This window comes from Chiroxiphia lanceolata, chromosome 26, assembly GCF_009829145.1.
Source record: "Chiroxiphia lanceolata isolate bChiLan1 chromosome 26, bChiLan1.pri, whole genome shotgun sequence".
Lineage (NCBI taxonomy): Eukaryota > Metazoa > Chordata > Aves > Passeriformes > Pipridae > Chiroxiphia > Chiroxiphia lanceolata.
The window spans coordinates 5,335,106-5,346,078 of record NC_045662.1 but is presented as its reverse complement, the minus strand read 5'-3'; the positions used below and the strand labels follow the sequence as shown (position 1 = coordinate 5,346,078).

The 10,973-nt window shown below is 66.4% G+C and overlaps 1 protein-coding gene across 1 annotated transcript; it reads right to left on the bottom strand.

Annotated features, from left to right (window-relative positions):
* Window positions 1-1,257: 1,257 nt before the first annotated feature.
* On the bottom strand, window positions 1,258-10,372 carry LOC116798558 (eomesodermin-like). The gene is given in 8 exon segments (XM_032711058.1): window positions 1,258-1,271; window positions 1,562-1,784; window positions 1,786-2,365; window positions 2,443-2,504; window positions 3,296-3,454; window positions 3,542-3,663; window positions 3,751-3,905; window positions 9,951-10,372. Coding segments are annotated over 8 exon segments (1,737 nt in total).
* Window positions 10,373-10,973: the final 601 nt, after the last annotated feature.

Here is a 10,973-nt window from a genome sequence, read left to right as displayed (position 1 = left end):
TCACAGCCCCATCCCCACCCCGCAGGTACCTGGAGGAGGGGAACGTGCCGGCGGCCGAGGCGCAGAAGCGGCAGATCGAGCAGCTGCAGCGGGACCGGCGCCGCGTCATGGAGGAGAACAACATCACCCACCAGGCGCGCTTCTTCAGGTCTGGCTTTAGGGGGTGCTCCCGGGGCTGGGGAACCCGTGGGTGAGCGGGATGTGGGGCTCTCAGGGAATGGGGAGACCCCCCTGGGAGTGCTGAGGGCGCCCTGTGGCTCAGAGGGGTGCAAGGCTCTTGTGGGATGAGGAGGCTCCTTTCAGGATCCTGAGGATGCTCCATGGGTCAGTGGGATGGGGGGCTCATAGGGAACTGGGAGAACCTCTGGGAATGCTGATGGGCACCCCGTGGGTCAGGGGGATGTGGGAATCTCAGGGGGATGTGGAGATCTCAGGGAATGGGAGAGACCCTCCCAGGAGTCCCATCCCAGGGGATTGTGGGACTCTTATGGAATAGGGAGCCCCTTCTTGGGAATGCTGAGAACACCCAATGGCTCAGGGGTGATGGAGGCAGTTTTAAGGGAATGGGGAGACGCCCTGGAAGTCCCGAGGGCACCCCATGGCTCAGGGGGGTGCAGGGCTCTCATGGAAGGAGGAAACCCCTCCCTGGAGTCCCGAGGGCGCCCCATGGCTCAGGGGAATGTGGGGGTCTCAGGAAATGGGGAAAACCCCCCTGGAAGTCCCGAGACCACCTCAAACACCCCCCCCTCCCCACTCCATCCCCAGGAGGCTGATGGATGCCAGTGGCAAGGAGTCGTGGGTCACCAACAACACCTACTGGAAGCTGCGCCTGGACCCCGGCTTTGCCCACCTGGACAGTGCAGTGCTCTGGTAGCGACCCCCCCACGGGGCTCTGAGCCCCCCCAGCTCATCACAGCAGTGGGGCTGGTCCCCCCAGCACGGGGGGGGGGGTGCAGTGTCCCCCCCCCCCCCGCCCTCTCTGAGCCATTTTGCTGGTGTTTAAACAAAACTGTGATATAAAAGAGGGAGGGGGGGGCACTGGCAATGCCCCCCACCCCCGACCCGGGGCAGAGCCTTGGGGACAGCTGGGGCAGTGCCCCCCCCTGCCCCGGGGGCACAAGATGCCTGGGAGTGGGGGAACGGGGGCTGCCTGCTGGCGGGAAGAGCCCTCTGCCCCCCCTCCCTCCCCCAAACTGTGCCCAGGGCTGCTCTAATAAAGGCTGTGAAGAGTTGGGGTGTGCAGAGAGCTTCCTTCCCTCACCCCCCCTGCCCTGCAACACCCCCGGGGCTCAGGACCCCCCAGTAAGGGGGAGGGCACCCTTAGGCCCCCCTCCCCGTGCCTGTTTCCCTCCCCTCACACACACAGAGCTGAGCAGAGTCCCCACAGTGCCCCCTTTATTGCGATATGCTGCTGCCCCCCCGCCCCACGCCGGGCACGGGGGGGGCTCAATAAATACTTCAGCATTACCCTCCCCGACCCCCCCCCCCCCTTAAAAACCACCGACAAACAACAAAAAAAAACCCCCATCCTCTCCATACCCCCCTGCCCCTCCCCGCCCACCCCCGCGGCCCCACCGGGGCGGCACCGGGGGCTGATTGTCTGGCTGGGCCCCCCCCTCCTCCCGCTCGGGTCTGCCCAGGATATGGGTGTTAAATAGCGGGGGGGGAGGGTGGTGGGCGCACAGGACCCCTCGCGGTGCCCGGGGCGGGGGCTCAGTTGCCGTAGAAGCCGTAGTAGCCCCCGTCGGCGAGCGGGTCCTTGTCGTAGAGGTCGCCGTTGCGGGGCGGGGGGGAGCTCTCGGCGCTGGACGGGTACGGGGACACCCGCCGCCGCTTGCACTCGTACAGCCCCGAGTCCGACGAGTCCCCCGAGGCGGGGGCGGGGGGCTCGGGGGCCCAGCCCTCCACCTCCTTGCCCTTCTCCTCGCGGGGTTCCCGGTACCAGCCCAGAGCCCCGGCGCCGCCCTTGGGGCCGTACTGCCCGGGGCTCCAGCCCCCCGTCACCCCGAAGCCCCCCGGCCCCTCGGGGTAGTAGGGCAGGGGGGGGTGCGGGGCGGGCGGCAGGGCGAAGGGTTTCACCCCGTAGGGCACCAGTTTGCCCCCCCCGTAGCCCCCGTCGTAGCCGCCGTACTCCAGCGTCCCGGCGGCGGGGGGCTGCTGCGGGGGGAAGTACCAGTGGGGGGGGTCTTTGGGGGGCAGGGACAGAGGGGGAGCCCCCCGCTCCCCCCCGAAGAAGCGCCCGGGGGGCAGCGGGTACTGCTCGGGCAGGAAGGGCTGGAAGCGGGGCGCTGGCAGGAGCTGCTGGCAGCCGGGGCCCTCCGGCGGGGACGGGGTGAGGCGGTCGCTCTCCGAGGCCGTGTACATCCTGGGGGGCACAGGGAGGGGTGGGAGTGTGCCCTGCTGCCAGCCGGGGCCGGGGGGGGGGACACTCAGGACACTCACGAGTCAAAGTTGTCCCGGAATCCTTTGGCGAAGGGGTTGTGGTCGATCTTCAGCTGCGTGATCTGGGGAGGGGGGGACACGGAGGTGGGGGGGCTGCTGACGGATTGACCCCTTTCCAGGATGTTCCCTCCAGTCCCTTTTCCCTCGAGCAGCCCCCACTGCATCAGAATCCCACCCTTCCCCAACGCAGGGGGTACTGGGAGGGGGCTACTGGGATGCTGAGGGGATCCAGGGGGAGGTACTGGGATGCTGAGGGGATCCAGGGGGAGGTACTGGGATGCTGAGGGGATCCAGGGGGAGGTACTGGGATGCTGAGGGGATCCAGGGGGAGGTACTGGGAAGCTGAGGGGATCCAGGGGGAGGTACTGGGATGCTGAGGGGATCCAAGGGGAGGTACTGGGATGCTGAGGGGATTCATGGGGAGTACTAGGGAGGAACTGGGATGTTGAAGGAGTTCAGAGAGAGGTACTGAGATACAGAGGGGATGCAGGGGATGCTGGGAGGGTTTCTGGGATGCTGAAAGGATCCAGAGGGAGGTACTGGGATGCTGAGGGGATGCAAGGGAAGGTACTGGGATGCTGAGGGGATGCAGGGGGTGCAGAGATGTTGCAGACAGGAGTGTTGGCAGACGGGGGGACCTGGGGGATGCCATGGGGGGTTCTCCTGGTGCTGAGGACTCCTTAGAGGGTGCTGGGGGGTTACCAGGGGCTGCTCCTGGCGGGTCACTGGGATGATACTGGGATGTGTCACTGGTTTCTGTGGCCCTGGGAGGTCGCCGGGGTTCCTGTGCTGCTGGGGGGGGGTTTGGTGGGTGTCCCCAAGCCGGGGAGTGGCAGGGGGGTCTCGAACTCACGTCTGCGTTCTGGTAGGCTGTGACGGCGATGAACTGCGTCTCGGGGAAGGCGAAGGTGTGGGTGTGCGGGGAGGGGTACCCGTCCTCCCCCTCCCCTTCCTTCACCTCCGTTACATGCAGCCGGGGCTGGTACTTGTGCAGCGACTGCAGCACGATCATCTGGGGGGAAAGGGGGGCAGCGGGCTGTCAGATTGGGGCACAGGGGGACCCGGCCCAGCCTGGCACGGCGGCGGGGCCCTCACCTACCTGCCCGACGTTGTTGGACGCGCCCTTGTTGTTGGTGAGCTTGAGCTTCCCGAAGGAAACCTCCTGCCGCATCCAGTGCGCGCCCGTGTTGGGCGAGTCCGGGTGCAGGTAGAGGCGGTTCCCTGCGGACAGGGGGGGAGCAGGGAGGGGGTTACCCCGCTCCCGGCACCACGAGGAGGACGAGGAAGGGGACGAGGGGGATGTCGTACCTGGCATGTTGCCCTCGGCTTTCCCGCACTGCACCCACTTGCCGCCCTGGTAGCGCCAGTGGTGCTGGTCCACCAGCACCACGTCCACGCACACGCTGTAGTGGGCCACGGGGTTGAGCCCTGACAGGTTGAAGCTGAGGAAGGGGAACATGCGCCTGGGGAGGGGACAGAGGCGCAGAGACACCGTCACCCCCCGGCCCGGCCGCTGGTGCACAGGGTGGCACCGGGGTGGGGGGTGAGGGGGAAACTGAGGCAGCGCGATGCCCACCCCACCCCCTTCCCGCACCCGGCTGGGTGCCCGTGAGGAGCTGAGTGACCCCGGCAGCTGGGGGATGCTCTCGGGGCCGATTCCCCCCCTCCCGGTATCTTCCTCCCCCTCCCCAAGCACCTTCCGGCTCGGAAACCAACACCGCTGCTATTTCGGGCTGGGCGCCAGCCTGTGCCAAGGGCAGGAAGGGGACAGGATGGGACGGCCCGGGGGGGACCCTGCGGCCGCCTGCAGCTGCCACCCCCCCAAGGGGGGCTGCACCCCGCTGTCCCCCCCAGCCATCCCCCCAAATCTGGGGTGGGAGATCGCACTCCCCGCTCCCTGCTCAGTCCCTCACGTCCATCCCTGACCCGGGTCACCCCAACTCAGGTTCACAGCGGGACCTCCAGCCGTGGTGGGAGGGGAGGAACCGAACCCCCCAGGAGCAAAGCGAGGGGCTGGGGGGAAACACGGAGCTCCTTGTGCCGGGCAGGAAACGGGGCTCGGGCAGTGCCCCGGCGGCGGGGAAGCGGAATGCAAAGGGTGGTGGAAAGAAAAGTCGGCGGGTGCCGCTGACTCAAAGTTGCCCTCGCGGGAGAAGGTGTGTGTGTGTGTGTGGGGAATAGAAAAAGAAAGAGAAGAAAAGGGGAGAAGAGAAAGAGAAAGAAGAAAAGAATAATAAGAAGAAATGAAAAAGAAATAGAAATTAAAAAAAAAAGAAAAGGAAACGAAAAAAAGAAAAAGAAGATTAAGATTGAAGTTAAGATTAAGATTAAGAAAAAGAAGCAAAATAAGAAGAAAAACGAACACAAGAAAAAGAAGAATATGAAGAAAAAGAAGAAAAAGAAGAAGAAAAGAAAAAAAGAGAAGCAGGAGAAGAAGAAGACAAAGAAGAATAATAAAAAGACAAAGAAGAAGATAAAGAAAAATAAGAATAAAAATAAGGAGATAAAGAGATTAAGAAAAAGAGAACGAAAAAGAGAAAGAAACAGATAAAGCAGCACTCGTGGTGAGGAGCTGCACACGTGCTCCCCGTGCTCGGCACGGACGGGGGTCCCGCACACCCCGGGGTCCCTCCGAGCCCTCACAGACCCCGTCCCCCCTTCCTGTATCCCTAAAGCTCCTCTGGAGCGAGACAGACGCGGCCGTGCCGGGGGACGGGGGTTTCCTGCCGCTGATAAAAGCTGCAGCCGCATTAAAAACCACCTCGGGGCCGCCGCGCTCCGGGCGCCCGAACGCCGAGCCCGGTGCTGGGTGACCGCGGGGCGAGCCCCAGCCTGGGCGCTGCACCAGCCCGAGCTGCTGCAAGGAGCAGGGAGGAAAGAACCAGCCTATTTTTTTTTTTTTTTAGTTGGTTTTGGGGTTTTTTTTCTCTCTCTCTTTGCTCCGCTCGGAGCCCCGAGCCCCCGCTGGCAGCGAGCGCGGCTCGGCGCTCACACGCTGCCGCGGGGAAAACCGCACGGCCCGGCCGGGCACGGCAGGGTGGGGGCAAGGCCCGAAACCGCGCTCGCCTCGCCTTTATTTTTAAATCCCCCCCCAGCGCTCGAGCTCCCGGGGCTGGGCTGCTGCTCGGGCAGCGCTCGGCTCCCCCCGGGTTTGGTCACTGCGGTTTGGGAGGTGCCCCAACCCGGTTCTACCCCTTCTCGCCCACCCCAAAAGCTGGTGGGCACCGCGCGTCTCGCCCTTTGTGTTTTTGTTTCCGGGCTCTCGGCGTGCCCCGAGGTTTGTCCCTGAATGAACCCCTGCGCTCGAGGGGTTGGGGGGGACGCGGGGACATAGGGAGGGAGCCAGGGGGACACAGCGGCACATCCAGGGTGTCACCTGGTGACCCCGCGGTGATGGAGGCACAGGGAGCGAGTCCAGGATGACCCCGGGCGGAAGGAAAACCTGGAGGTCCAGGAGCGCAACCCCCCCAACCCCCAGGGCTGTTGTGCCTCTCCTGCTTCTCTCCCCCCACCACCACCCCCGGCAGCGCATCGAGAGGGGGCTGCGGCTTCCTGAGCCGCCTCCTCCCCCCCGCGACGGCAGCGCAGGGACGGCAGGAGCCACCGCGGCCGGGTGGGAGATGGCGCAGCCCCTGCGGCACGGCCGGGTGGCACGGGGACAGGGCACGGCGGGGTGGCACGGGGACAGGGCACGGCGGGGTGGCACTGGGACAGGGCACAGCGGGGTGGCACGGTTGCTGGACATGGCACGGTGACATGGAATGGCTGCTGGGCATGGCATGGTGACATGGCTCAGGGGTATGGCATGGCTGCTGGGCATGGCACGGTGACATGGAAGGGGTGCTGGACGTGGCATGGTGACATAGAATGGGTGCTGGAAACATGCATGGTGGCATGGCAATGCATGGCCTGGCTGCGTGGCAATGCGTGACACGGCGACAGGGAATGGTGGCACAGCAAAGCATGGCGTGGTGACATGGCACAGTGGCATGGCAAGGCTGGTGGACAGGGCGTGGTGGCACAGAAAGGTGTGGCACGGTGACATGGCACAGCTGCACAGCAATGGATGGCATGGTGTGGTGGCACACCAAAGCATGGCACGGTGACGTGGCACAGCTCCGGGACATGGTGAGGTGACATGGTGTGGTGGCATGGTAATGCATGTCATGGTGACATGGCACGGTGGCATGGACAGTGTCATGGCATGGTCCATCTGCACGGTGCTGCCTGGCACAGCTGTGCTGCTCGGTGTGGGTGACACGGCACAGCCACATGGCACAGCCACATGGCACAGCACGACATGGGGACATGTCACCCCACGGCTGCCCCGCTGCCTCCAACCCCGCAGAGCTGCCAGCTGGGCACCATCCCTGAGCCCCACAAAAAGTCCTTGTGCCCCCCCAAGTGCACAGCCTCGCCCAGTGCCCCTCGAGCCAGAGCCAGCCCTCGTGTTTGCCAAGTGCAAAACCAGCCCTTGTGTCCCCAAAGCTGTCCCGTGTCCCCTTCAAAGGCAGCGCCAGCCCCGCGTCCCCAAAGCCCTCCCAGTGTCCTCTCTGAAGGCAAGGCCAGCTCTTGTGTCCCCCAACCCAAAGACAGCCCCTGCACCCCACAAAGGCAGCACTGAGCCCCCCTCAAATGCAAAGACAGCCCTTATGTGCCCCCAAAAGACAAGGCCAGCCCCTGTGTGCCCCCAAAAGGCAAAGCCAGCCCCTGTGTGCCCCCAAAAGGCAAAGCCAGCTCTGTGTGCCCCCAAAATGCAGAGGCAGCCCCAGTTTCATGGCAGAGCCCCACAGCAGGAATTCCCCGGGCCCGCCGCAGTCGGGGCGCCGGCGAGTCCTTGGGGGTTTCCAGAGAAATCCTGCCCTGGCTGAGCCCCAAGAGCCGAGGGGGGCACAGGAAGGATGGGAAGCCACATGGAAAACCAGTAGGAAATTATCTTCGAGGGAATGATGGAGGGTGGGACGGCATGGGATGGGGTGGGACGGCAGGGGAAGGGGTGCTGGAGCCGGGGCAGAGGGGCAGGAGAGGGCAAAAAAGACGCCAGCAGGGTAAATCCCAGCACCTGAGCAGGTTCATCCCAGTGCCACCATCTCCCACCCATCCTCAGCTCCCTCCGTGGGTCCACAGGGGTTGCACCCCAAGGACGTTGGTGTTGAGGAACCAGCATAGCCCAGAGAGATGAGGCACCCACACCAACAGCGGGACAAGAACGTGTCCCCCGCCCTGCCCCAGAGCCCCCCAGCCTGGTGGATCCCCACTTTGGGGGGCACACCCCCCCCTTGGGTCCCCATTTTGGGGCTCCCATCCCCCTGGAGCCCTGCACTGGGGTTTTTCCTGTGCCTCAGCAGCGCTGCAGCCCGGCCCTGCACGCCGAGGTTTGCAAGAGCAGCTCGGGGTTGGGGGAAACGGATGTTTTGTGGCTCCGAGCTTGACGTCTCCACGGGCCGGGTTTGCCGTGAGCCCCCTTGAGCTCAGAGCAACCCACACCCCCCCCTCCCATCCCAGAACCTCTGTAGGGACGCTGGGGAGGGGATGGAGCTGGGAAAAGAGTCCCAAAATCGCCTGGTTTCAGGCTGGGAGCCGGAGGCAGCGGGGTAGAGATGACGGGATCTGGGGGCTCGCCCCGTTTTCCAGACCCCTCAACGCCAGATCCTGATGCCGCCCCAGCACCCGCCACGACGGCTGGGGGAAGAGAAGAGGGAAGAACTGGAATTTCAGCGTGTCTCTGTACGAACTGGGGGGATGGTGTGCGAGGAACAACCTTTTGGGGTGCCCCGCCACCCCCGCCACCCCCTCGGCCGGCGCTGGGGACACGTCACCCGCTCCGAGCGGCCCCGAGCCCGGCGGGGGGAGCCGGGCCCGGGCAGGGCCGTGGCAAACCAAGCGGTCCTAACGTGTTTAGACTTCCAACACATTAAGCAGGTTGGTCTCAGCATCGAAGTGACACCATCTGTCTCGGCCGAGGGAGGGAAGGGGCGCGGGCGCTGCCGGCGGCCCCGGCGCTGGCCGGGAAGAGCCCCCCTGGGCGGAGGGATGGCAGCGGGAGGGGAGGGGGGGTCGGTGCGGCAGGAGGGGCTGGGGGGTTCTCTGCCAGCTGCTGAGCACGCAGCGGGGGGGTCCTGCCCTGTTTACCCCTCGGCACGGATTTTTGGGAGCCCCACAGGCGGCTGAGCCCCTGCCGTGCTCATATTCCCCTCCTCACCCCAGCACGATCCCACTGAGGCCCCCAGGCTGCAGCCCAGGGCCTGGCTACCCCCACCCACGTCACCCTGTGGGGCCAAAGGATGGGCTCAGCATTTTGGGCTCCCCTTGCTCCGAGTTGTGGCGGCTCCACGGCCCCACAGGGCCTGTGTCGCACCCGGCCCCCTCCAGACCCCCCAAACAGGGGTGTTGGCAGAGGTGGGGTGAATTTTAGCCCCCCAACCTTGTCCCAGCCCCCCAGCTCACACCCTGTGAGCACCCCAGGCTGGAGGCAGCACAGAGGGGACAGAGGGTGCCCGGCCATGGCGTCACCAAGGGCGTTCTGGGCACCCAGGGCGTTGACAAAATGCTGCCACTTCCCTGGGCACATGGGGGGCACCCAGCCCCTGTCTGGCCCATGGAGGAGGGGGGGGCATTTCCAGCATGGAAAGTGAGTAGAGGGGGTGTCACCCACCCACCCACGGTGCCCGTGGGGTGGCTGTGGGATCTCACTACTTGTTGCAGTGCCAGGCTCCGGATCAAGCCCATGGGTTGAGGCCGGATAAACGCTGCCTCCAGGCCCTCAGAACTGGCACCATCTCTGCCAGCTTCCTGACATGGGGGGTCTGGACCCCCTGTCCCACCCTGACACGGGTGGGGAGACTCCTCATCCTCCCTTCTCCTTCCAACAAGCCTCAACTTCCATAGAAAACAAGACCAGGGAAGTCCGTTCTGCTTTCCCCGTCCCCACCCATTTTTTTCCTTTGCCCACACATCAAAATGTCACCCCCCAACCCACAGGAATGGGGGGGGCCCTCTTGCACACCCCACCCCCCCACTGGGCAGGCAAAGAGGGACCCCCAGACCCAAAAACACTTCTCACATCTCCAGCCCTTTGAGGACACGAGGCAGAAACCGTCAGCCCCTCACCGTGCCAGCTCCCTCCGGGCCCACCCCACAGCCCCCCCGGCCTGTCCCACCCCCCTTTCTCCATCGCCGTGCCCACCTCACATCCCCCGTGCCCGTATCTCTGCCCACGCCGGACTCCCACCATCTCCGGGGTCCGTGCGGGTCCCGGTGCCGCTGCCGGTTCTCTGTCCCGGTCCCCACCGGTCCCTCGCCCCGATCTCCCACTGCTCCTCCGACAGTCCCCTGCCCCGGTACACCCCGGTCCGCCCCGGTCCCCGCCGTTCCCGTCCGTCCCGGTGCGCTCCGGTCCCCCCCAATCCTCCCCAGTGCCTCGCTGGTCCCACCTCCCGGTGCCTCCCGGTTCCCGCCGCTCCCCCGCCCCGGTCCATCCCCTTTCCCCCCCCGGTCCCCCCGCTCACCTGCCCTGCTTGGTGATGATCATCTCGGTCTGGTGCTTGTGGAACTTGGCCCAGAGCGGGTAGTTGTTGAGCATCACCTGCACCTTCCCTGCCACGCGGTACCCGGGCAGGGCGCAGAGCGGGGGGCACAGCGGGGCCCCCCCGCCGCCAAAACCCCCCTCCGCGCCCGCGTAACCCTCCACGGGGGCGGCGGGAGGCGGCGGCGCCCGGTAGGGCGGGCACGGCCCCAGGAACCGGCCGCCGAAGCCGCCCGGAGCGCCGTAAGGGAGCGGGGGGGCTCCCGGTTCCGCCGCCCCTCCGTCCCCGTAGTAAGAGGCGGCGGCGTCCCGGGGGCCCGGCGGCTCCTTGGCGAAGGTGGCGGCGGCGCTGAGCATGGGGGCGGCGGGGCGGGGGGCTCCGGTGCCCGGCTCCAGCGCGCCCATGGACGGAGCGGGGGGCGCCGGCCCCGCTCAGCCGCTCATGGGGGTCCCCGGGACGCGGAGCCGGGCGCCCGTCAGCGCTGCCCGCCTCGCCGGGCTCCCGCCGCCCCCTCCATGCCCGGGGGTCCCGGGGAGGAGGCGACCCGCGGCGACCCGGGAACGGCCGAGGAAGAAGGGGTTAAAGAAACCAAACCCCGCCAAAAAAAAAAAAAAAAAAAAAAAGCCCGAAACACCCGGAAAGCCCCCAAAAGTGCCGTCGGGGGGGGGGGGGGGTGGGAGCTGGGGGGCCGCCCTGCCCTGCTGCTGCTGCTGCCACCGGTGCCCTCACACGCTCCACCTGCCCATCCCCGTGGCCCCGCGCCTCTTATCCAAAGAAGCGGCTCCGCGCCGGGAGCTCCGCCCTCCGCCCCCCTCCCCACCCCCGCGGGGGCGGACCGGGGCCGGGGAGGGGACACGCGGGGAGCGGGACACGCGGGGACGCGCGGGAGGGGACGGGGGACACGCCGGGGGGACGCGGGGCACGGGGGGAGCGGGGAGGTGGGAGGGGATGGGAGGATGCGGGGGGAGCCCGGAGTGTGGGACCGTGGGACGCTGGCAGGGGTGG